Source organism: Pseudopodoces humilis, chromosome 22 (assembly GCF_049639895.1).
Source record: "Pseudopodoces humilis isolate 2021_Gansu_Grassland_sample_001 chromosome 22, ASM4963989v1, whole genome shotgun sequence".
Classification (NCBI taxonomy): Eukaryota; Metazoa; Chordata; class Aves; order Passeriformes; family Paridae; genus Pseudopodoces; species Pseudopodoces humilis.
In genome coordinates, this window is record NC_142221.1 from 3,116,544 (window position 1) to 3,143,755 (window position 27,212).

The 27,212-nt window shown below is 48.0% G+C and overlaps 1 protein-coding gene across 3 annotated transcripts in view; it reads right to left on the bottom strand.

Moving 5' to 3' along the window:
• The window catches only part of COL5A1 (collagen type V alpha 1 chain), a 132,427-nt gene that overhangs the window by 88,824 nt on the left and 16,391 nt on the right, over window positions 1-27,212 (bottom strand). For all 3 annotated transcript variants that reach the window (XM_014258008.2, XM_005529211.3, XM_088065622.1), the window contains exons 2-4: window positions 14,731-14,898; window positions 9,311-9,524; window positions 8,564-8,726 (exon numbers count right to left, since the gene is read on the bottom strand). In XM_014258008.2, the coding sequence (XP_014113483.2) occupies window positions 8,564-8,726; window positions 9,311-9,524; window positions 14,731-14,898 (545 nt within the window). The remainder of the gene's footprint in view (window positions 1-8,563; window positions 8,727-9,310; window positions 9,525-14,730; window positions 14,899-27,212) is intronic.

The window sequence follows — 27,212 nt, forward strand, 5'->3', positions numbered from 1 at the left end:
GAGAAGGGCACACAAAACCTGCAGATAAATTTGCTCCTGCGAGGCATCAAAGCCTCAGCAGAACCCTGCAGCGTTTGCAGCTGTTCCAGAGCAGAGAACAGTGCCCAAAAGTCACTTTCAGCACTGATTTTCCCCACACTTTCCCCTGCAGTGGCCAAAGCTCTGTTTGTTCAAGCAGGTCTGACCTCCTGAACCCCAGCCAGGGCTGGCTGTGTGTGCAGAACAACGAGCTCACGCTCAGGGACTTTTTTTCCATGTTCTTGCAGGGGATAGAAACCTCCCAGACACCCCAATCCCCATCCAATCTTCTGCATAAATCATTAGGAATCCCCTCTTCCAGCTCCCATCCCGGGGGGATGTGTTTATTGGGAACATTTCCATTTCAGCCCTCTCAACTCTGTCAGAGTGAGGACTACACCTGCACGCTGGGGATGTCTGGAGTGGGCTTGGATTTTCCTCTGGGTTTTGGCAGGCAGCCCAGACTGCCTCCAAAAAGAAAAAAAAAAAAGAATAGAAAGACCTCACCATGTGTGAGGAACATGTGTTTCATTTGTTCAGGCCTGAGTGACGAGGGAATGGGGTGAACATGGAGTCAGCCCAGAGGTTTTTAGGTTGGGAAGGAATTTTACTCTGTCCTGGTACGGGAAAACCTCCCTCAGAGAAGTGGCAAAAGGCAGGAAAACAGCAAAAAAAGATCAAAATTGTAGAGAAGCAGCAGCTTGAGCACCACCAGATTGACAACAAACCCTGACCAGCCTCATCATCCTCTTCCTCCAGCTTCTGGGGTTTGGCTCAGATGAGCCTTTACTTCCTACAGATTCACTGCAACAATCCAAACCCACCCACCCTTTTGTAAATAGAAAAGGATCTTTTCTTATTTACAGGCTTCTGCTGCAAAACATTAACTTTTATTCAAATAGGACAAATTGGTGAATAACCTCCCACGTAGAATGAGGTTCCCAAGTGAGCAGGGAAGGGGAACATGCCCTGGTTTGGGCCAGGGCGCCCTGTCACGCTCTGCTCCCTAAAATCCCTTTTCCATCTTGCTCAGGGATGCTGCCAAAAACGTTCAGCTGGAAACTTCTCCCCCAAAGCACAAGGATTTGGCTTTTCCCCGCTGCTCAAGCTGAGGAAAATCATCTTTCCCAAACACATCCATTTGCTGTTCCTTCCCAAATCCCTTTGTGGTGCTTTTCCTGCCCCTGAAACTCCATCCTCGTCCCTGCAGATCCCCCTGTCCACACCAGCCCTGCAAACCTTGGAATGATGTCACTGGAGAGAGGAGCAGCTTTCCAGCATTACATCAGCCTGTCTGGGCTCAGCAATCAGCCTCCTGCTCCTCAGACTTTCCATGGAAGAAATCCATCCCCCTCCTCCCTCCTCCCATCCAAGGAAGGGGGAAACAAACTCCAAAGGGAGCCAGTGCTGGAAGAGTAATGACCCCGCACCTCCGAGCATCCATCACCCCAAACGAGCCTGGGGCTGCTGCCTGCCAGCATTGAAACAGAGAACTCTGCCAGGGGGATGTCAGGAACAACCAGACACAGCTCCTCAAATCCCACAGAGTCCCTGGGGGGATGGAAATTGCTCCGAAGGATGAGTTTTGCTTCCCAGAGATCTCTCGGTTTTCCTCTGAATTTTCTGCCCCACTGTGCAGGAGGGACCCAGGCCAGGGGAAGGGGATACAAGCTGTCCCCTCCAGGCCAGCAGGGATGGAGAGCCCTGCAGCATCCCTGCCCATGGCAGATCCAAATTTCCCCTCAGAAATCCCTGCCCATTCCCTTTGGAAAATGCTCCTCCAAACCAACTCCGCTGCAGGAGCCCCTGGTACCCAACCATCAGGCTACAAACTGCTTATCTGAGGAGCAATAGCAAAAAAGGTGTTGATTTTCCACTGGCACATCCCAGCTGCAGTGACCAGGAGCAGCAGGAGGTCAGTGGTTCCTCAGACAGGGATGAAGTCCCACATCCTCCACCAGGAATTCCCAGAGTGCATTAATCCTGGATTCTCAGGCCTAAGTGCCCCATTTCCTCAGCATTTCCCACCCTTTGCCCACAAAGCCCTCAACAGTGCCATCCTGGCCCAAAAACTGCCCAAATCATGGAATTCCAGACTGCTTTGAGTTGGGAAGAACATTAAAAATTCATCTTTTCCACTCCTGGTGGTGATGGTGGCACCTCCTAAAACTGGGCCTTAAATCTGGACGAACTCTAAGACCACGCAGCTTCCTAAGGCTGATGTTTCACTTGGCACTCTGAAAAGATAAATGATAGACTGCAGGAGTGTTTGAAACATCAATAAAAGCACTTTTATGATCTGTTTGAACAATAAAGTGCTTTGTAAGCTATCAGAGGCCCGCAGGCATTCGATACCAGCAAACTGCACTAATTATCCACACATGCCAACACAGTTGCTTTGACAGTTTATGAAATGGAATTTACCACTGACCAAACCAAAAAAACAAACAATCCACAGAAAAACCGACCCAATAAAATAAAATAAAAAAAAAACCCTAAAAAAAAGCCAAAAGAAAAAGTGTATTTTGTAATCATGACTAACGAGGCTCCATCATTACAGGCAAGGCTGACCCAGTCACCAAGCTTGAGTGCAGGCCAGATGGCTGAACCTGCAATTACCCAGCGAATCGAAATGGAAAACAAGAGTTTCAGCAGAGTGTATGCAAACAATCCAGCTGATGTTTCCAGCCAGGCTCTCACTTTCCTCGCTGGCACCTGGCACAGAGGGGTCAGAGGAGCCAGCGCCAGTTTGGGGTGGAAATGAAAGCACAGAGTCACTTTTACAAGCCGGTTTGCAATTCTTATTCTGGCCCAGGTGCTGCCCCTCCCTCCCTGATAAAACCAGATGACGTCCCTGGGCACCTGTGTAAGGTGATGCTGTGGCTGAGGTGTTGCCAAACGGGGCCAAATTTCACATTTTTGATCAGATCGACTGCATCGCTTGGACTCCGGCCCCAAAAACCTCCCTGTTAATTGCAAACCCATCCAGAGGTATAATCCTCAATAATTGCAGACATTTTCTAGGCAGCACTGCTCTCCTGGAAGAGGCCAGAGCTGTGATTTAATCCATATGTCTCAAATGCACCGTTTTAAAGAGGATCCTTTGGAAAAAAAAAAATAAAATTAAAAAAGAAAAGGCAAAGCAGAAGGAATGACGAGAAAACCAGCAAGCAAACTGAGAATTATTAGGAGACTGGGGAAAGCTACAGACATCTTCAATAAAGATCCCTAAATGCTGGCTCAGGAGGTTTTATTTTCCATCCTCTCACACCGTGGTATATGGTGGTGGTGTAAAACATCCCCTCTTTGCACTCCCTGAAAGACTCTGCAGCAAAGGAGGTGAAATCAGATTTGGCAGGGCCAGCAGAGCAGGCAGCCAGCTCTGTAAATTACCTACTTTCAGCAGCTTGCCAAGGCAGGGAAAAAGAAATGGGAACATGGATCCATGGTGCATCCTGACAGACAAATCCAGGTTAGTAAAAAAATATTAATTTTTAAAAATGGTTTTTGAAGCTTAACAAAAATTTCATCAATTTGGGCCTTTCCTCTCTCCTTCCTGAGCCTCTGGGTTGAGCTCACATCTTGCAGGATGTGATGGGTCCAACCCTGAGCTCAGGGAAGCTGTGGGGATGCTCCTGCTGTGAAGATCACAAAATCCCAGGATTATTTAGGTGGGAAAAGGCTCCAAGATCGAGTCCAGCCTGTTCCTGATGCCCACCTTGTCACAAACCAGGGCCCTGAGTGCCACATCCAGGTGTTTCTTGGACACCTCCGGGGATGGGGGTTCCAAACCTCCCCGTGCAGCCCATTCCAATGCCTGACCACCCTTTCCATGAAGAAATTCCTCCTGAATCAGGGAATTTCTTTCTTCCCATCTAGCAAAAGTGTTCCCCAGCACCCTGGCACTGCTGTTGATGTTTGCACAGGACCCTCCTGCCACCAGGAACAGCCAAGACAGAGGTCCTGAGCCAAAATTTGGTCTATATGTGAATTAGATGTGAATTTAAGCCTGAGGCTCCCATGATTCGTCCCTGGGAGCTGGGAAAGTCTAACTTAAATTACCACCAATTTCTCCAAGTTTGCTGCACCCCAGCACATCAGCCCTGGGAGGAGAGAGAGAGAGTAAATCTCCTCCTGGAGTAGACAGAGTTGTTTGATGTGTTAACAGCAGATCTGCCTGCAAGAGGAGGCTCTGAAACTTCTGCATCCCCAAAACCAGCAAAAAACACCATAAAATGCACCCACATGTGCAAAAATGTGCTTTTATTTCTACTCCTTCCACTAAAGCAAAAGCTTTTGATCCAACCTTACAAGCTCAGAGCATAATAACCTAGAGGACATGGAAAATAAGAGCACTTCTCAGAGATGAAAACACCACAGCCAAGAGCATGGGGAGGGAAGGAGAAAGCCCTGACGAGAGTGAAATGAAATCTGGGATTATCAAGCTCAGGGATAATTGTTTTTTTAAGTGTAAACAAGGCCCAAGATGAAAAGAGAAGTGGCATTTCAACCCCAAGAGCACCTGAAGGGCCCCAATGTCTGGGCTGGGAGCATTGATGTGTCTGTCCTGCTTTGTCCTGCGCTGCCTTGGAACTCTCTGCAGCCCTAAGAGCACCTCTGGCACCCTGCCCGGCCTCTCTGGCTCATCCCAAATCGCTTTCCTCCATTTCTGATGGCTTGATTTCACTCGTGGTCTTCAGGAAAACAAAAAAAAAATCACAAAGGAGACGAGGAAATCAAAAGCAGCATCTTTGAGCACCCTCCAGGGTGCCATGTCCCATCCCAGGACAGGCTTTGGCACAATTTTTGTCAGCCCCTCCTGGCCACAGGTGCCGAGATCAGAGGAATCCACTTTTTTTTCTTGGGGTTTTGCAGCACCAACTACACCACTGAGACACAGTTATGGCACTCAGCTGCACAAAATTAACTCCTCTTGTCTTCTAAAGGAGCCAAAAGTGACCTTAAAAAGCAATATATTCATGCCCTGAGCTTTTCCACACATGGGAAAAGTCAGTTCAGCCACTCCAGGCACTGCTGCAAACCAAGAGGGTCAAAACCCCACTTAACGTGTGGGACAAGGCTGCAAAATTTTACACAGATGAACCAAAAATAATTGGCTGCAAAAGCAGCCACTCGTTCCTAGGCTGTCCTCAGCAATTCTGCCAAAACCTACTCAATTTTTTACCCATGTCCACACCACAATGTAGTGATGTCAACTCTAGCTCTGGAGCCAGGGGCTGTACAAGACTTTTATCAGCACACAGCAATTCCTGATGGGCAAAGCAGGAGACAAAATGGGAAATGCAGCAGGAAAATGAAACAGCAAAGTCTAAACAAAGCTCGTTTTGCTCATCAGGCCATCCATGGAGTAACACAGAGTAGAAAAGCAGGGCTGGGCCCCTGCCTGCTGCAGAACCCAAATTTCTCATTAAACTTCTTCCCAAACACCCCCACAAAGGGGTGAAATTCAGCCCATCCAGCCCAGGGCTGGAAACATTTCCCTGCCCCAGACTTTGGGGCAGCACTTTCCCCACACAGAGATCCCCCGGCTGTGGGATTACCCCGGTCCCTGCTGGGATCCAGGTGGCTCCTGTGACAGACCATGGGCAGAAAACGGCCATCACCAGGATGCTTTGGGAAGCCTCTCTGGGTTTCAGGCTGAAAACGAGGGTCTTTTTCCTGTGAAAAAGCCTTTCCCAAGCTTCTCCCCTCTCTCTATTCACACACTCAACCACCAGGACTTGGTTTCTAATTTATAGTTAAAGAAAAACACATTAAAAGGAGCAGTTCATCCCCCTAAAACTGAGACACATTCACTTGACTTCCCCAGTGCTGCTGCACTGCAGGAACACCTCAGAGAAAGTTTATCCCCCACCATGGGTTGGATTTTTGTCCTTCCCTCTCTGCCTTCAAAAAAAAAAAAACCCCTTTGCAGTCTCATCCCCTCAGGCACAGCTTGAAACCTCCCAACCCTGCAAGAGCTCCTCCTGCCATTTGTAAACTCCTGTTTTGGACAACAAACCCAGCACAAAACCCGGCTTGTACAACCTGGGCTCAGGCTTGGCCCCTTGTCAGCCCTCCCCAGAGCTCGTACAGAGACCCTCACAGCCTCCCAGCTAATTGAATTTTAATGAGAGGAAGTCATTTTTCCACTGGAAGAATGTTTAGCTAGAGAAATATTTTGGAATTCCTCTAACCTTTCCTGCCAGGCTTTTTTTGGGGTTTTTTTTGCAGCAGAACACGAGTGAGAAAGTTCCCATCCGGGCTCTTGAGCTGCTCCCCTCACAACCCTAGCCAGGCCCAGCCTTTCATTAATGACAGCTTTCAAAAACAAAACTCTTTGGGGTTGGTTTGGTTTCAGTCCTGACAAGGAGGATATGAGTTCCCACAGCTCTTGTGCTGAGACAGAGCCAACCCCAGTCCTGTCTCCACTCCCACCTCACTGGGTTATTTTCATTTCCAGCAGAAGTGGCAAACACAGCAGAGCCCGTGGATGCAGAAAACCTCCTTGGCTGGGCTTTGCAGGTTGGGTGCCCAGGGGACAGCAGCAGCAGCAGCATCTCCTGCATGTGCTGCAGAATTCCCAGCTTTCCAGGAATACAGAAACAGAACAGCTCACACCCCTTGCCCATCGTTCCGAGCCTGCAGTTTCTGCTTGGCCTTGCAGAAAGGAGAGAGGAGGGGCCAAAGGAAATGGAGTTGCTGAGATATGAAGGAAATTAAGTTCTAGTCCACTGCTTTCAGAAAAACTTCTTCCACCCCAGTTAAAGCTGCTGGTGGCTTCAGTGCTGGGTGAGGAGGTGACCAAAAAAAGGATAAATATCAGAACTAGAGGGGGCTTATATCCATCTTGTGTAATATCAGGACACATAAGACAAAGAAGGAAAAGTATTTTCTAATTATCCAGCTCTCATAAGTGCCAGCAAGATCATGTAGCTGCAGCTCACAGCCAGAACAGACAAGAGGCTCCTTTCTACCCCAAAACTGAGGAGGTCCCACAGCCCTGTGGGGTCAAAGTCTCTTCAGCAAGGGACCCATGGCCACGGAAAGGGCAAAAAGAGGAACAGGGAGAACCCATGGACACCTGGATTCAGTTCCCTCCCTGGCAGAGGAATCAGCTGTCCCAAAGTCAGGTGAGTCCTAAAAGCCACCTGGGAATCCCTCAACTTTCAGGGGCAGTTATGGAAATCTGTTTTTGTCATTTCACAAAATGCAAGTGCAGGTTTTTCATCCAGCCTGGATGTGACACCAAGTCCTTACAGTGGATCTACTGGACCTGGGCTGGAGAAGAACTCACCACTTTTATGTAACAAGTCAAAACACAGCATCCAGTGCTGAAATATTTGGCAGAACATCCAACACTTGCGAAAGACACTCCAGTGCCCATTAAACCCAGCTTTTACTTTCCATTTTAATTGTTCAACTTCCCAGGGAACATCTCTTAATTTAATACAATTTCGATATCCAGGCCTCACTCCGTGGCTGGGATTTTGGCAGATATATTCAGCCCAGGAATTCCTGCTCTGTTTACAGCAGACCAGCTCCCAGATGTTGGTAATATTAAACAGACTGGAACTTTCCCTCTGAGTGACAGCAAAATGCAGGCAAGAGCTGGCTTTGCTGTGTAATTAGCCAGGGATAGGAGATATTCCCCATCCCTTTGCTGGGGTGGGGAGGCCCAGGAGATCCAGCTCTTCCTCTAAATAAATTCCACAAAAATAAGGAGCTAGACATCAATAGGGCTTGGTTTACACCAAGCACTTGGTGCTGATTTTAGGAAGCAATTCCAGCTCACAAGAAAGATCAGGAATGGGATTCTCATCCCCAGGAAAGCCTCACAAGTGCAGCAGAGTGCAGAAGTTGATTTTGCCAGGGAAATGCAGACATTAAACAAGCTGCTGAACTATGGCAAAAAGCTTCTCCCATCTGTACCTTGTCTATAAATAATGCTCTGCCTCTCTGCTTCCATCACAGGAGCTCACGGGAACATCCCACCCCTCAGGAATTTGCTTTGCCTTTGGAAGCAGAGTGTGGGAGGTGACAACCAGGCCAACCAAGCTGTCAAGGAGAGTCCCCTCGTGTCACGGAGCAAAAGAACCAAGAATCCATGGCCAATCAGTGGAAAAAGAGCAAATTCCTACAGCCCCAGGGTGAACTGTGATTTGGGAGGGAGCTGCTTCCCTCAGTCTTCATTTGCTGCCCCTGCAGCTCTGAATCCCAGCACGGGCATGAATGAAAACCTTGTGAGCCCTTCCTGGTTTAAATGTGCCAACAGCTACAAAATCCCAGTGCAGAGATGGTCTAGAACCCCAGCAAGGGCTTGAAACCAGAGAACCAGAGGAGCTCACTCCACCAAGGTCACCTGGCCCCCCAGTTTTCATCATTACTACAAAAAGTCAAAATAAAAACTTAAAAATCACAAACAACAGCATCCTACTATGTAAAGGAAAAAAAAAAAACCCAAACAAAAATTTCAAAAAACGAGCTGGAAGTGTCTCATCATCCCTGTGGAACAATTCCAGAGCTGCTCCTTGCCATGGCTCACCTCAAAGACCTCCTCATCCAATATCCTGGTGCCGAACACGATGATGCCGTTGACGTCGATGATGGGATGCTCGCTCCGGTCCAGGAACTTGGTGATTTTCTTTTTACAGTCCAGAACCAAGGTGACATTTTTCTTCTGCACACTCAGAGCCACTCGGTGCCACCTGCGAGAACACAGCCCACAGACACGTCAGGCACAGCCCTGGGCTCTGCAGGACAAGGCAATTTGTATTTTGTATATAAAATGAACTTTCAGGAATTGATGTTCTGCGAGGCTTCTTGGAAATCCTCCCTGGGCAGAGCCTAAAGGGTTGGTTGGCAAGAGAAATGCTGATTGACAGCTTTCATCCCTCCAAAGCGGGCAGGAGAGGGCCAGCTCTGGCTTCAACAAGAAGCAGGGATAAAACCACTCTGATGCCTCCCTTTTCCACCCTCTTTTTAAGCCCTGCACAAGTCTCAGCATGGATTTTGCAAGACAAACTGATTTTTTTTAAGGCACTTCGCAGCAAAATCAATGTTCCTATCCCCACAAGTACCAGACAGCAGAGCTGACTGCTCATTTACAATTCTTACAGATGTCAAATTAATTCCCCAAAGACCAAAATGACAGACTGGAGCACCTGTCAGCAGCCAGGGGTGTGCAAATACATTTCTATAGGCACGATTCCTATTTTATACAATGTTCAACATGCTGGCATGGATACAAACAATGAACTGTTTTTTCCTTGGTGCACAAAATGTCACTTACTTGCCATCTGCTAGGTTAATGCCTCTAAAGAGAGGATAGTCTTCTGGGCCTGGCTTTCCTGTATGGTCTTCATACAGGAATACAGGAGATCTACCCAACTCCACACCAATTTGCTGGATCCCTTGCTCATTGTAAATTGAGATCAAGAAGGACTGACCTCCTTTCTTCGCTTTTACAGTGGTTAGAATGGAGAAGTCCTCTGGGAAGGGGGAAGCTGGAGTGGAAAAGCAAAGAGGTTAGTGAGATTTCCTCGGAAATAATCCCTGCATAAACAGTCCTGTTGTCTGAGAAGCCGTGGCTGGCTTGTCTCCAGATGTGTGCACATCAGCAGCCCTAAAATTTATACAGGGCCAGGTAAAGATGTGGCTTTTCCCCAAATACTCTGGGGTGAAACCCCTGTGCTGGGGAAACACAAGTTCTGCAAAAGTTGTTGCCTTAATTTTGTATTATTTGCACCCAACCCTTCCAAAGAAGCTCCCCTAAAGCTTTTTAGGACACAAGGCAAAAACTCTCATGGGGTGCTCCAGATGAATTTAAGTTCTTGAGGGGCCAGAGGAAATCAAGCATCAACATAATCTTCATGGGTTTTATTTAAGGGAGCAGAGGATTGCATCATGATTTGTTTATTCCAGATGAGAACAGATGATTTTGTGGTTTTGGCTTTCAGGGTTGCTGCAGACACACAAAAAAAATCTGAAAAAGGAAAGAAATCTGGCAATCAATAGAAAATGCTAATTTGTCTGTTTATTAAGTAACATCTCATTTCCTGGCTTTTTCTCCTCTCAGGAAAGAGCTGTGCCTGATCACAGGTGATTTCTGTCTTTATTTCTGCAAGGTTTGGGGGATTAAAGCCATTAAAGTCCGTCAGTACAGGGTCATTCTGCAAGGCCAGGCAAACACATTTAAAGTTGCAATCTGGGCATCACCCTCTTGCAGAAACCCAAATTCCTCCCCTGCCTTTGGGTTTCTCTGCCTTTCAGACCAAAAAAAATGAGCCTAAACTGAAAATCCTGGATGCACATCCCAAACAGGGCGGCTTGAAAACCACCAGGAGCATTCATAAAGAAGATTTCTTGATCAAATTATACACACCACCCCCGTGATGCTGCACTTCAAAGTGTGGGGCTTGCAGGGAACCTCCCTTTGGAGGTGCAGGCTTTCCAAAACAAGGATTGCTTTGTACCTCTGGAGAAATCTTCAACCACAGCAGGGCAGAGCAAAGTGGGGCAGCCCCCCATGGGGTTTGTGACACGTGTGGCACTGGTGGCACCCAGGGAACATGGGGATCCTGTTTAAACTGCGGATGTGCAGCCAAATAAACCACAAAAACCATCAAGCTTAGTGCCCAGAAGCTTCAAATAGATTTTCTTCACTACTTGAGGTTTTTCCTAGATGGTATCCCAGGGGGTTTTGACCCAGGGAGGGGATGAGGAACGTGGCAGTGGGGAGTTCTTGGCACCACAGCAAAGCTGGAGCTCAAACACAGAAGCCCTGAGCTCATCCTCTTCCTCTTCTGACTGGGAAGTGCTTTAATTTTTAGGAACAAAGTGTTTTTAACGTATTTATCTGCCTACAGCAGGGAAGGGGATGAGGCAGGAGCTGCATCTAAACCGGGATTGCTACAGAGCAAAGGCAGAATTCCAAGGGGGATAACTGGGGATAGCTATGGAGAAAGACTTTGTACCAAGTTAACCCCCATCACCTTGCATAAATAACATTTGGGAAGCAGCAGAAAGCAGCAGAGAGGCCTCCCAGTCGGGAATTAAATGCCATGCTAGCCTGATTTTTCCCCAGGACTCAGCCCCAGATATTTGGCAGAAGCAGCACCCAATTTTGGTGCCTCCCACAGGATGCCCGGAGCTTTATCTCCCTCCCCTGTGCACAAACCCTCCTGGAGGACTGAGTCAGGACCATACGCCTTCCTGGCTCCAATTACAGCCCACAGATTTGGGCCTTTTATGTAAAATAGTTCATGTCCAAAATTTCATTATGAACCCACAATACAGTACCTTTCAACTTGGACAAGCTGCCAACTCATTAAAAAGCTGCTTTTAATTTTTTTTTTCATTATTATCAAAATGTCTCCATGGTGATGCGAGTTTCTCAACCCAAATAATCATAATGGATGAATTATAGCTGACATTACTCTGTTACTGCTCCGCTGTCCTGGCAAAACAACAATGCCTGCACTGTCAGAGGCAGAAATGACCCGGGCTGCTGAACGAGGGATGAAAACATCCCCACACACACCAATACCGATAAATACATCGGCATAAATACACCAAGCACGGAGAAATTGACCCAAATCCCTCCAAAACAATGGAGACACCCCTCCAACAAAGGCTTTGGGGTGGAGTCCTCGTCCTTGACTCGCTCCTCAAACGAGCTCACGCTGGGAGATGCTGCGCATCCATCGCCGGCTCTGGTTCCGCATCCTCCTCCCACCCCGTGGCCAAAACCCCCCAAACTCCCCCCCTGGGACCTCCCACAGCACGGGGGGAGCCCCCAGTCCTGCTGAAGCTGAGGGAGCTCCAGGGTGGGCATGGCTGAATCCATGGGATGCTCCAATGGATGAGCATCTTCTTGCTTGAGCACGGTGATTAAAGGCTCTTGAACAACCTCGTGGTCTTCAAAGCAGGGCAAGTCTGGAGCTTCTTCCTAATCCAGGTGTAGCCAAGCACAGCCTAAAACAGAGTCCTGCTCCTGATCTGGGAAGGGCAGGAAAGCTTGAGCTGCTAAATAGCAAAAATCAGAGAAGCAGTGAGCTGATCCTGTTCCTGACACAAACACAAAGTGAGAAGGTGGCATTCCCTGAACCTTTACACTTTTCCTCTTGAAAGCAAAGCTGTTTTCCAATGGTCTCACCAATTTCTGGCCTTTTCCTTCATCTGAGGAGACTCAGCTGTGCAATGATTTGTTCTTCTCAGGGGTGACTGTTTGAGCTCTAACAGAGATTTCTGAGAAGGCAAATGACAATTGCAAACTTGATGGAAGCACACAAATGACATTTTGCTGGCTGCCACTGAAACCCTTGCCTTTCTTGCTTCTTTTTCTCTTGCTTTTCTTTCTGGAAAAGCACAGATTTTGTTGGAAAGCAGGACTTTCAGGGAGCCAGGACAAAAAGCATGTCAACAGATTTTTTTCACTCTTTTGAGCATAAAACCCCAAGTTTTATATATATACACACACACATACATCTTGCTTTGCTGGCTGTGGCAGCAGAATGCAAAGCCCATGAAATTACATCTTAGAAAAGCACCAGCTTCTAATTAGCACAAAATATTCTGTACAGAGCACGTTTGCCAAGGGTGCTATGGAGCAGAGAGGGAAAGCTCTGCTCCAACCCACCCTCCTGGTGACACAAAAGCCCTAAAACCACATTCCCCTGGGACACTGCCCTGCAATTACTTTGTTATCTTTATCCCCTCTCTCATTTGGGAGTGGGAGCTGAAGTCTTCTTAAAGAGATGAGGAAACATCCGTGGATCTGCTGGAAAACACTGGGAGATCTTCACTTGGCTCTTGCCCATTTCCTGAGCAAGCAGCAGAGAAGCCTCAAGGACTTTGGAAGGTTTCAGGGTGGGACTGAGCTGCTTCAAACACCCCATGGTCGTCCAGGTGATGAAATGATGGAAAAGTTACTCCTTAAATCCATCCAGATCTTCTCACACAAGGAAGATGGAAACCAAGAACTCAGTGAGGGTGAGGATATAAAAGTAAAAAGGTATAAAAGAGACAACCAAGAAAATCTGCTACAACACTTGAGTTCTTTCCTGGGACCAGGACTCAGTTCTCTCCTGGGACCAGGACTCAGTTCTCCCCTGGGACCAGGACTCAGTTCTCCCCTGGGACCAGGACTCAGTTCTCCGTGCTTGTGCTTCCTATGTCAGCACTGCTGTGATCCACCCCCCTTGTTAAACAATCAGCCAGAACATTCCAGCCTTGTTTTTACACCTTCAGTTCACCACTGTTTGCTGGTTTCTGTTACATAAAAGAGACCAGGCAAGACTTCACAGTGGCTACAGAAACTACTGGCAAGCTCTCAGATCCACTCCAGTTGGATATTCCAAACTGGAACATTTCCTTTCAACACTTTTCAGCTCGTAGACACCAGGTCTAAAACTTTAAATCATTTCAGGAGCATGACATGAAGGGACATTGTGGGCACTTGGGGCACACAATGACTTTATCTGTGATCAGAAAGAACTTTCCTGCCCTGGACAGCAATAAAGACAAATTTAGGGTCTGGTTTGTCCTTCTGCAGACATTTAAACCCAGCTTTAGGCCAGACTGAGCAGCTCCCTTGCTGAGGGTTGCCCATGTGATAATGTCCAGCTTGTCACATCTGTCCTCACATCAGGCTCAGTTTTTAGGTGGGACACAGCCTGAGCTCCTGCTCACCATGGATTAAATACAATTATTGTTCCAGCAGGATAAAAAAGGCTGGAAATAACCTCAGCAGCGAGGGAAGTACAGGAGGGGAGGGCTGGAAGCACATCCCCAGCCCAGCCTCAAAGTCTTCATTTGTGCCTCTGCCAGGCCGGGGCTGAGGGATGCCCTGGTTAATTAAGGAGCACTGATGGTGGCACAGCCCATTAGCTCTGATTTAGCCAATCCATTCATCCCCTCCCAAACACTGAGGGAGGACGTGTGTGCCTGCTCTGCTTAAATCCCCTCCTGCCTCCCACACCAGGCACAAGCAGCTTCCTTCTGCCTCCTGCCACAGCTGCCTCAGCAAAATCACTTTTCTCACCCAAGCCCTGCCATGAGCAATCCCAGCACCCCAGAGCTCCCCCAGGTGAAACAGGGATGCCTGGATGGCTTGGGAAGGAAGAATTCTGGTGGTGACTGCATCTCTCAGGCTGGGAGGAGTTTGGGTCCACACCTTACAAACACATCTGACTCTAGTGATTATGCCTTGGCCTGAAAAATTCAATTCAGGCAGCAATAAAATGCTCAGTGCTCTTCAAGGGTTTTGTGCCTTCCTCTAATGAGCCTCCCATCCCTTCAAACAACTTTTCTTGGGACATCTGTTCCTGTGGGCCAGCCTGTTATTTTTATCTGGTGATTATTTGTGTTAGGAGAGACACCACAGCCCCAGAACCAGACCCCACTGTGCTTGGGGGGGGCACAGAACAAAACACAGCCTGGGCTCCTCTGCCTCCTCCTCCTCTGTCCCCAGCTGGGTGTCACCCTGTGAGAATGAGGGACGGGGAATTTTCCAGTCTGGGAGGGAGCAGATGTGGCACTGGCCATCTCTTCTGCAGTGACAGCCAGCACCTCGTGAAGACACAGGGATAAAAGGATATTATTTGATGGCTGGAAATCTGCAGCTCCCTGAAACAGCAGAACCTCTGCAAACACACTGGGGAAATGAAGGAATTAGACATTTCCATGGGACAAATGAAAAGCTGGACTCACCAGGATACAGCTGCTTTGTCGGGGCACTGAGCTGAGCATCTTTTGTTACTCTGTAAGCAACATCTGCTTCTTTTGAAGACCTTCTGCTTGTGCAAAACCCCGTGGTTTTTGTGATACCATCAGGTAAATTATGAAAATCTAACACCTTCAAGAGGTCTGCAGGTTCAGCTGTAAAGAGAAAAGGAGAAAGAAGAATTAGGAGACGACAGGAGTGGCGCCCCTGGCTCCAAATCAGTCTTGCGTCGCACAAATCAATCATCACAACCTTAAACCCAGCTGAAATCTGCTTTCAGTCCAAGGTTAATGCCAGCTTCAGATCTGGGACATGGTCAAAGGCACTGATTGAGGGCAGAGAGGAGCAGCAGATCAGCTGTCTGCACCGGGGCACAGGGCAGAATGCCCTGCCCTGTTTGTCCCAGGAGATGGATTTTCCTGGATGTCTTCACCCAGCATCCATCACTCAAGTATATCCTGGAGATTAAGCACCAGGCAGGAAATTCTTGATCTGAGGGAAAGGTTTTAAATCAGGAATTTCCCACCACACCAATACAAACCTTCCCATTCTTTGGTTGAGGCAAAAAGTTATTTGGAAGCAAACACCTAAGCAAGCCTCCCTGAGGGAGAGAGGCCGTGCAAAATAATCACACACAAACAGAGTGGCTGTGATGACAGAAAACCCACAAGGAAAGTTTTGGGACATGAAGCAAGGTGAGGAGGCAAAGATGCTGCACAAACCCTCCTCAGGCAGCTCGAGTCCAGGCAATTCCCACCAAATCATCCCCCAGATATTCCATGATTTTACCAGGATTCCTGCACAACCACCAGTGCACCCAAAGGTGCAGCTGGATGGCCAAAAATCCACCCGTGCTTCACAGAAAAGGGGAAAAATCTGAATTTTAACTAATGGTACTGAGCAAAATGCTCCTTTCCTCCCTCACAACCCATCAGGCTTCGGTCCTGAGGCTCTGATTAATGAGGAGCCCTTGGTGACATCCCACAGCAGCACAGGCAGGGCAGCTTCACCTCCAGATGTCCAGGGCTCTGGGACATCAATTAAGTCATGCAAGTGATGCATCTCATTAAATTCCTAATCTGCATCTCATTGAATTCCTAATCTGCATCATATTAAATTCCTAATCTGCTCTTGCTCACGTCAGCAGAGGTGGAGGCTCCAGAAGTGCAACAGCCAGACCTGACTTTAAACTCTTGAATGAAATTATTCTGAATTTTGACTGTGCAGTTGGAGCCAAAGGGTGTCAGAAATATGAACCAGGGCAGCAGGGCCCAAGGGAAACTGGGCTGTGCTGGTTTTGACTGGGGGAGGGTTAAACCTCATCCTAGCAGCTGACACAGGGCTGCACTCGGGGTTTGGGCTGAACACAGGGCTGATAACTCCGGGATGTTTTCATCACTGCTGGGCAGGGCTTGCACAGACTCCGAGGATTTTCTGCTCCTCTGTCATCAGTGTGATGTGGAGATATTCCAAGGGATATTCCATGCTCTATGGAATCATGCCCAGCATGGTGGGAAGTGGGAAAAAGAAGGGCACACTTGAAGTGATGGTGTTTGTCTTCCCAAAAAAAAAAAAAGAATTCATTATTTGTGATAAAGCCCTGCTTTGCATGCCCATGGCGGGGGGGGAAGAATTCCTTGATTTATTTTCCTTGCTTTACCTATTAAACTGTCTTTATCTTGAGTCACAATTATTTTTTTAACACTTTTTCTGATTCTCTGCCCCATCCCACCTGGCTGTACCCCTGGGGAAGGGCCACATCGTGTCCATCACCACAAACAGCAGTGGGAAGAAAGAGCAAGGACAGGCCTTTTATAATATCAGAAATTTTGGTTACCAAGAAGCTCAGCCCAACATTTGCACGGAAAATCTCTGACTGTTGTTAGGCAGCTCTTGAAAGTTTCCACAATCCTAAAAAATTGGGCTCTGAATGAGAGATTACAAACATATGGCAAAGCCAAGGGGACAGTGCAGATAATAAAGGAGCAGAGGGAGCCTGGCCTGAGCAGCAAACAGCTGGAATATTTCCTCATCCCTCATCCTCATCAGGCACTGGATGCAGGACACGTTTCTCTAAGCTGTCCTTGCCACTTGGACCTTCCCCCTGCCTTCTACCACGTTTTATTCCACACAAAATATCTGCACATCTACAGCCCAAGCTGTGTTTAAACAACCAAAATGCAATAAAACTCCATCCCTGCTTCCAGTCACATCCCTGTGCTCCAAGAGCTTCAGAGCAGCCAGCTCCTAAGCTGCCTCCAACATTTCTTTAGTGAGGAGAGGTGGGGAAAAGGCACAAGCAAGGGGGAATGTGAATTCCAGACTCCTGACATCAGCTGGGTCCCTGTGCCAGGTGGGGGGGTTGGAGCTCTGTGTGCACATCAGCCAGCCAGAGGTGCTTGCAGGAACAGGAACATCTGCAGAGGAATCCATCCTCTGCATGGGTTGGAGACCAGTGCCTCTGCAGTGGTCACAGGGAGCTGGTGGAGCTTCAGGGGGGTTGGACCCTCTCCAGGAGCCACCAGCCACAGGTTTGGAGCTCCAGCCCCTGCCTGGAGCCCTGTGAGCAACCCCAACACATCCCCAGTGCCCTGGTGGGGTCCTTCTCATCCCTAGAGGATGATCCAAGCACCTTCAGCGCCTCCAAACACTGCAATCCATCTTCATTCCCCAGGACCATCCCCTGTGCCTCCAGAATGACGGTGAATTAGGTCAGGGCGAGATATTCAAATAGAAAACCAGTCTGGTGCTGCACAAACCGACTGGAAACCAGGCAGGAGAGGGAACCACCTCTGTTCCCAGCGTCCCACCTCTCCTGGAAATCAGAGAGGAGGTGAGGAGCCAGCCAAAGCCCCACGGCCCCCTCCTCATTGAGAGCATCCTTTGAGCAGGATCTCAGCAGCAGGAAAAGCCCAGCTCTGCCCACAGAGACGAGCTGCACACAGCAGCAGCTCTCATTCCTGCCCAGCCAAGCAGTTCAGTTATTTCCTCGGGGTTTTCCAGCCAAATCCAAGCTCAGTAATCTCCTGGAGGAGCTGTGAGGGAGGACAGAGACCTGACTGACCGAACTGCAGGGGATTTCTTACAGGTTTGCTCTGGGCCTGGCCTCCATCTGAGGGCTGAAGGAGCTGGTGCTTTATGAAAGCTTCCTTTTCACTCTCTGTGTGATGAATAACATCCCTGTGCAGCATCACACACAGGAGCATTCTCTGCTCGAGGTGCACAGGGCTCCCCAAAGGGACCAGCTCAGTCCCTGCCCAGCACACAGAGACACAAACCCCAAACACCCCAAATGAGGCCAAAATCAGACCAGAGGCTGCACCAAAAATCTGCAAAGCCCTGCAATAAAACCAAAAAAGGAGCTTGACTTCCCATTTTAACTCAGCAGAGCTGGCAGGGCCTAAACATTCTCTGCAATGCCCAGAGAAGAAATAACGGTGCAGAGCATCAGAAGAAGGGACAGAGAGATAAAAATCAGTGCCAGAAGTTTGGGGTTCTTTTTTCATTTCCAGGGAAATGTGGAACAAAGTGATTGTCCCATCCCTGGGAGTGTCCAAGGCCAGGTTGGACAGGGCTCGGAGCAGCCTGGGCTGCTGGAAGGTGTCCTGCCCATGGCACCATGATTCAGTCATTCTGTGAATGACTTGGTGATGAACCAACAGTGGCAAGAAGAGGATTAAATCCCCAATTCCTCCATCACCACAATTAACCACCATCTTTCTGTGACCACCTGTGACAACCTGTCTCCTAGTTCCTCAAACACTTGTTAGAAGTTGGATCAGAGGCTGCTGGTGTTAAGTTTACAACTACCCTCACCCAGCTGTGGCCAACAGAGATTTGTTTTCTTTCTCCCACTTCAATATGAGAGCAAACCAAGCAGGATTCTTTGGAACAAACCCCTGGCTCTGGGCTGGGCATCCACCTGCCACCACACCACAGCCAAACCACCCTCTTGGACTCAGCCAGGAGATGCAGGAGCACAAAAATCCCCCCAGAACTCCAAAGCAAACCAGAATTTTGCCACCATTAACATCCACTAGTGAATATCTGAGCCCACCAAACCCCCCTGGCCTAGGGGCAAACCCCATTCCCAACTCTCCTTCCCTTGACTGTTCTTTAAGACAATGTTTTAGAGGAAAAGATGCCTTAAACCCTGCTGATCCTTCAGGATATGTGCAATAACAAACAAGGATTTTATTTCAACCCATTACACCTGTCAGTCACAGAGCTCAGCACAACCAGCCCTGCTTTAGCTACTGCAGGCCAGGGAAACACTTTCTCCACTCCATCACCATCCAAAATTTCATTTCCCCAGCCTAATTTTTGGTTTCCCCTCCTAAATCCATCTTCCCTGGCCAAGGGAAAGTGAGGAAAATAATTAAATATTATTCTCCCCTCAAAAATCCCCAACAAAACAACATCAAACCAAACCAAACAACCCAAACAAAACAAACCAACCCTGCAACAAACCAAAACACCCAAAAATAAACCCTGACAGAAAACCCCAAGAACCCAATGGAAATGTTGCTCTGGAAATTGAGTGAAAGATGGGAGCTGCAGCTCCTGCAGAGCACACTGCAAATCCCAGCCTCAGCCAGAAGTCATTAATCTAAGCCATATTTATGCCTGTAATAATAATTTTTAACACCTTGAACAACCCCAAAGCACTCCCATAAGTCACTTATGTGCTCCTTGTGCATATCCATGTTCCCAGTGGCTAAAAAATTACAAATTGCAAGCAACAGACCTCAAAACAAATCTCATTTTTCAAGGTCTTTAATTAAATCCTGATCCCTGAGGAGAGCCACAGTGTTTAAACTTGTCACTGAGCTGAGGGCTGGAGCTGCTGAGGATCACCAGTGCTGGAACAGACATTCCCTGTGTTCTCCCAGTTCTCCCAGTGCAGGGACTGGGCAGCACTGGGCAAAAGGAAAAGCCAGGCCTTTAAACAGAGCACGTTCTGCATTCCAGGGAATTCTAAAGCTGAGCTCTGCCCAGCCTGGTCTAGGGAAGGTGCCCTGCCCATGGCAGGGGTGGAATGAGATGAGCTTTGAGGTCCCCCACAGCCCAAACCAGTCTGGGATTCTGTGACAAAATTCAGGGGATTTCTTGGAATCTTTCTTCAAGTTTTTGCCTTCCACCACCCTTCAAAGTGGAAAAAATTCATCTGGAGACACAGATTTACTGTGCACAGCTGCCCTGTTGTTGTTTTAACTGAGACGTTTGGGGTCTGCAGGAAGGATGGGCAGCCTGGAAAAGGAGAATTTTCTTCCATATTCGGATTTGGAACAGGCAAAGGACATCCCAAAGACCTCCAGGACTTTATGATGCAGCTCTTAGTCATACTGTGGTTTGTGTGCAATGGCTTGAGGCCACAAGGTCAAGAATGAAAAAGCATTCCCAGCTCATTCCAGGTGCCCTCTGCAACTTCCTCATCATTTACCACCAGTGCCACCAGGCTGGGGATTTGCATCCCAGCAGAAGGGATGCAGATTTGCTGGAAATAAAGCTTTCCTATATGAGCAACAACAGAAAATTGTCATTTATCTCCCAGCAAAGAGTGACAGCAAATAAAGCCAGTAAGGATCACTTCAGGAGTAGCATCCCCTTGAGAAGAATTTCAGGATGCCTTCCACTGTCCCAGGCTGCTCCAAGCACTGTCCAGCCTGGCCTTGGACAATTCCAGGAATGGGGAATCCACAATTTCTCTGCACAACCTGAGCCAGGGCCTCCTCACCCTCACACAGAAGCTTTTTTTAAGGGGAAAAGTGTTTTCCAGCAGAAACCCAAACCATGAGGGGTCAGAGCAGCTGAGGAGGGACAGGAGGAGCCACTGGAGACCCCAAAGATCCAATCCCAACCTGCAAAACCCATCCAAAGTCAGGGTCCCACCAGGAAGAAGCAGAGAATCCTCATGGCAGAGGGACTGGTGCTCCACTTCCAGCTTTAACCAGCCTTTTCCAAGATATTCTTAGCCCTAAATAAACACTCAATTATTGCCTTTGGTGGGCCCAGCCCAGGCAGGACAGAGCCCTTCCCCTGGGCTCTGGGTTTCTCACTCCCCAGAGGTTGCCTTGAATATCTGGGTTTAGATTTGGAATTAAAACCAAGAGGTATTTATACATTATATCCTAATTTAGGGATATTATATTATTCCTAGAGTTCCTGTGTCAGATCCAGAAGAAATAAAAGCAAGTGAGGACTGGAAGTTGCTTCCCCTTAGTGGTGCTTTTTTTATGGAGCTGAGAGTCTCCTTTTCAGCCTTCTGGGATTTCAACAATTTTGACTCCTTATCTAAACACTTTTCACCACAGCTGACCCTGCTGCAGCCCTGGGATAACTGACTAAAACAGGGTGGCAGAGGCTAAAATAAAACAGGGCCTAAAATAAGGATATCAAGCCCCAGCTGCTGTTGCTCCAGCATCCTTTGGATGGGTTTAACAGAGACTCTTAAATTCTTCAGCATCCCAGCAGCCCAATAAAACACAATTATTTATTTGGGCAAAGAGAAAAGGCATTTTAAGGAGGAGAATTGAAGAATGTGAGCTGCAGGATTGAAGGTATTAAGGGTTGCTCCTCAGGAAGGGGTAGAATAGAAGGAATGAAAAGAAAAAAAGGCAGCTACGGAAAGGGTCAGAACTGATCTGCTCCTCCCAAGAGCTGCCACAGAGCTGTGTCAATTCACACTGCTCCAGATTGCAGAATATTTCACCAATGACTCATGACATCCCCTTATTTATTTATTTTTTCTTTTAAAGAAGCCCAAATAGTCCCAACTGGGAACAAAGGAAACCATTATGCAGAGTCAGATTGGAAGGATCCTACATCTAATCCCAAAAGGAAAAGAAAGAAACCCAGAACTGACACTGGAGCAGGTCAGAGACTCATGAAATTCAAAGAATCAAATAATTCCTGTTCCTTTGAGCAGAAATGGGCAGAATTTTTTTATTTAATTTTTTTTTTTAAATAATCAATCATTTGTGTTTCTAACAAAGCTAATGGTGAGCAAAGAGCAAGGTTTTCCTTCATGGAATATTATTAAACAGACTGCTCCAAATTCTATGCAAAAACTTACAGGTACAAGGCCCAGAAATCAGGCAAATGTTGAGGATTTGAGGGGAAATCCCAGCCCTGCTCAAGGACAGCAAAAATCCTGCTTGTTTTAAGAGTTGAGGATTTGGGATTCTCCCTTGGGAGAAGGAAAAACAATCCAGCAGTAAAGGGATGGCTCTGAGGAGGAGGATGAGCTTTTCCAGGACAATCCCTGTCCCACGCCAGCCTGGGAGCCAGGACATGGCCAAGGGACAAATCCAGCCCTGGACATCTGGGGACAGCTGCTGCTCCAGGACACCAAGGAGCTGTTCCCCCCATCACCACAAATCCTGGGAAAAAGCAATGGAAACCCGCAGGACACAGGGATAGGGGGTGCTGGGGTCCCTAAAAGGGCAGGTCTGAGGGTACAAGGCACAGCATTTCCCTTTCCCTGCTCATGGGCAGCTCCACATCTCGGCAGGGATCGCTGGGATTCTCCCTGGCTGTCCCCAGGTGCCCCCAAGGCAGGTCCAGGGCACAGATTCTTCCTTGCTGAAGGAAAAATCTCATTTGTGGAGTAAAAAACACAAAGGCTTTTAGGGCAGAGCCTGAGTGAAGGCCTGTCACCCTCTGACCCACATCACTGACTGCTCAGTGTCAGAGATTTTTAGGAGCTCCTCCTGACAGTGGGATCAGAGGAATGAGGTGAATCAGCATCTCCAGGGGCTGTCCTTGCTGTCCTCACATCCCACCCTGCCACTCTTGTCCCATCCCAGGAGAGCTTCCCAAGCTCCCCCCTCGGCACGGAGCAGGAATTTCTGGGTCACTGTGACATTTTGGGAAGTGCTCCAGCCCCAGTTTCATTCCTGGCAGGAGCCTTGCCCTTTGAACGACTGAGGGTGAATGGAGGCCGCAATTCTGGGAGCTGGGAAAGCTCCAAACTCACGCCCTCAGCACATCCACAGATGGAAAAGCTGACGGGGCAGGACCCCGACTTGGGAATGACTCACTGAGAGCTGGGTTTAGGAGCAGCTCCTTAAAACCAGCCTTAAAGGGATGCAAGTTTTGCTCCCCTCACCCCCAGGCTCTGTTTTTTTAACACAAAATCCCATTTTAACATCATTGCAAGGCCCCTGGATTGGCTCAGCCCTCAGGGAGCACCTGGAGACAAACCAGCAAGAGCTGGAAATCCCATCCAAGGAATCTGCCATTCTTCCCAAGGAAACCTTGGCACTCCTCCACAGGTGGAGAATTGAGGCTTTCCAAGACTTTTGACGAGGGGTGGACGGCCTAGAGCCCTCAGAGGGCAGCTTTGGATGGATATTAGGAATTCATTCTTCCCTGGGAGCATGGTGAGGCCTTTCCCAGCTTCTCTCCACCACCACGGGACTCATTCCTAAGCACAGGGCCTCCTGCACCTCTCACACAGGTGCACTTGAAGGTGGAAGAGGAAATTTCAACCTTTTATCTTTGCTCTAAAGAGTCCCAGTGTTCCCAGACAATCTGGCACTGGGACAGCAGCTACATTTTCAAAGCAATTTGTAATAATTAACCACTTCAAGCCCTGCAAAGCTTAATTAAGGCCCGAGCTTGCAGCACATTAAAATCAACAAGAAGCTTTACAACCGGTTTTAATGGGGTGAGGAACAGTTATTCCTGCAAAGAAACATCCAGAGCTGGCAGAATCATCTGGAAAAGGGAAGGGAATAAAGGAGAGCTGGCCTAAGAGTCTTGTCAGAGTGTGAGAGTGGCCTCCTCCTCACAGCCTCTCTCAAAACCTCCCAAAAAGGAACAAAATTCCACAGCTAAACCGGGATTTTCCCTGTAAATCAATTTCCTGCAGCCCTCTGGATCATTTTCTGTGGGTGAAATGTCTCCCTGCATCCCAAGGGTGTCATTGGAATGGGAATTATTGTACCCGGCTGGAACCGTCCCACACTCACAGAGTGGTGTCCTCCACCCAGGAAATCCCAACCCATGCCTGTGGGATTTCTATGGGATTTCTATGGGATTTCTATGGGATTTCTAGGAGATTTCTATGGGATTTCTATGCAGCCAGCAGCCTCTGTGGGTGTCGGGGCACTTTGGGAAAAGAATGAGCAACAATTTGGGTTTTATTTTCCTCCCTCCTGAGCCAGTGGAAACACAGCAGGACGCTCCAGGACACACACGGCCTTATAGGATAACCTAAACCACATCTCTTGACACCTCAGGAGTATCAAAAAGGGCCATAAAGCCACATTTAAGTGGAATTTTGTGCCCAGGAACACACCACGGCAAAGGATTCTGTATCTTCCAGCAGCACTCAGGGAAAGTGGGAGATGCTGAAAAAATTGGATCAGGATATGTGCTGGAAGCCGTAAGGACACAGGAGACAAGAAGGACAAGGAGCATCTTTTCTCTAAATCAAGAAAAATCTGGAAAAAGCAGCCAAAATGGGCAAACCTGGGGGGAATTGGAGTTATTCCAGAATAACCCCCTCTCTCCGGCCTTCCCAGAGCCCTGCCCTTTGCTGAGTGAATGGGCCAGCCCTGAGCTTAATTAAGCACATTAACACAAGCACCTGCAGAATTAGCATCACTTCCAGCCCGCTAAACCCAGGCTGGGGCTCAGCCTCGAACAACACATCACCACTTCAAAGGCAGCAAATCCCCTGCCAGGCACTGCCCCCACGCCCAGGTAAACCTGGCTGGGATGCTCCCAAAAATACAGGAATTCAGGAGTTAAAGATTCATTTTTATGCGCTGTGGGTTTTTCAGTTGTCTGCAAAGTTAATGGGAGCAGGCAGAAGTAATTTCATTTTTAAATATTTCATTGGCTGATTTAAAAAGAAAGCCCAACACTGAATTATTTCCAGCCCTGCTCTACACTCCACTATTTCGACACGGGGAGAGAAATGTAAAACCAATTATTTCCCTCAGATGTTTAAACCAACCAACTCTGAGCATTTAGTTCATATCTGATTCTCCTCAAAAATACAGCCAGCAGGCAAATTTCAAATTAATACCTGCTTGACTTCATGAGAAGTGTTTCTGAAGCTTGTTTCCCAAAGTTTTCTCTGGAGCATTAATTCCTGAGTTTATATAACCCACACTGCACCACGCAGGTGCTGCTTTCACGGGAAGAGCAGAAGGAAAAAAAGCCCAGAATTAACTGAATTTCATTCCCTTCTCAGCCCCCAAGGAGCTGAGATGCCCTCAGGGGATATCTTTGAGAGCAGGGAGAAATTCACCACTTAAATTCCCAGTTCCCAGTGATTTTCTCACTTCTAATCCACATTTATCCAGCAGGTCTTGCTCCCAATTAGGTGTTTAGATGGATTTCCTTGTGAACATCGCCAGGGAATGTTATTTTACTGTAGGCCAGTGGCAGTTTTTTATGAAAATATAGAATCTGGTGATTCCAAACATGCGGCAGAGGCTCATCCAAGCACAACATCCAGCTCCTATTCCTTTCCTGTTTCCCATTATTAAAAAAACACGGGTACAGGGTGTATTTCCTCGCTGCCCAAGCTCAGAAATGGCACATTTTGAGTTATTTTTTGCATTAAAATCCCGGAATTCCTCCCCTTGGTTCTGGGAGAAGGTTTGTTCCCAGTAAATGAGCCCATCCAGAGGGATTAGGGCAGCACTGGGAAACTCCTGCTCAGCCTTGACAGAGCTTTGTGATCTCTGCTCCTCGGTCATTAGGGGAGAAAGGCAACCCCATTAACCACCCCGGCGGCATCTGCATTACAAACAGCCCTCAGGAGCCCAGTCACAGCTAATTACTGAGCTAATTAGCCAGCTCCTCCCTCCCCATCCCACCTGCGGTGAGATAGGAACCTCTCCACGGGAATAGAAACCTCTGCATGGGATACAAACCCCCAAAACAGGGATCCAAACCTCTCCATGGGGATAAAAAGCCTTCCATGAGGATCCAAACCCTTCCATGGGGATCCAAACCCCTCCCTGGGGATCCAAACCCTTCCATGGGGATAAAAACCCCTCCCTGGGGATCCAAACCCTTCCATGGGGATCCAAACCCCTCCCTGGGGATCCAAACCCTTCCATGGGGATAAAAACCCCTCCCTGGGGATCCAAACCCTTCCATGGGGATCCAAACCTCTCCATAGATCCCCTTTATGGGGGTCCAAACCTCTCCCAGGCTGCAAAGCCACCCCAAAACCCATCCCTCACTACCATTCCAAGAGCTGATGGATCTTTCCTCACCAATATTCCTATAAAATCCTGGCTTCATCTGCCTGGAACCCAGAGCTGTCACAATGGGGTTCCCAGGGGTGATTTTAGGGGATCTGGGTCAGAGCTGCATGTTCTTTCCCTTCCCTCCTTTCAGATATTCCCTATAAAGCTGGTTACAAGGTGACATTGGAAATGTCTGCTGCATTTAAGAGCTGAGATGTCATTTCAGGTCTTCCATTCTCCACACAGGAGGCCTCAGACCCAAAGATAGCATCTAAAAAATTGAAACATGCTCCTATAAAAGCCAACAAGAAATATCCAAGATCCTCATCCAAAAAGCTTTCCCAGGATTCAACCCAAGGCTGGCCCAGACAAATATTTACATAATTATTCACATGGGTTTGTTTGAAATAAAGAGCCTTTTATGATCATTACTTTGGCATCAAACATCTAATTAGGGGCCAATGACAGTTATAAAAATCACTGAGCTCTCCTTGTCAGTGCTGCTGGGAGAGTGGGACTGGAGTGAGGTCCCAGCCCTGCTGCTCCCCTGGGAAAATCCCGGGGGGACTGGGACAAGGGGATGGAGCAGAGATGGCTCTGCCTCCTCTGGGAATGGGCAGAGGGTCAGAAATGCCCACTCCTGGCTGCCTCAGGCTGTGGCCCTGGAAGTGGCGATTTTAGGCCCCTCTGCTTCACACAGCAGCTTTTGGGATGGGCCTTTCCTGGAGTTCCTGCAGGGCACCCAAAGCAGACCTCAACTCTCGAGTCCCACACAAAATGCGATGAAATTCACCAATCTGAGCAAATCTTCAACACTTCAATCCCTTCGTGCTGAGTCTCCAGAGGGGACTTTTCCTTCCTGACTTCTTCCAGGCAGTCCCTGCAAATGCAGCCTCCTAAAAAACCCATCACTGCTTCTGGTGCTGGTTCCTAAATCCCCTCCAATTTTCTCAAACCTATTAAAAAAGAGATAAAACTCAACATTGCCATCATTGCTTCAGGTGCTCATTCCTAAATCTCTCCCAATTTTTTGGGTTCTATTAAAAAATACTTAAAGTTCAATATTCCCATCACTGCTTCAAGTGCTGGTTCCTAAATCCCTTCCAATTTTGTGAAATGTATTTAAAAAGAGATAAAACTCAATATTCCCATCACTGCCTTGCAGGGACTGACCAGTGACCACATTTTGATTTTTCTTTGCTTTTTGAAGAGCCAGTTTGCCATCAGATAACTGAATTCTCAAAAGGGAAACA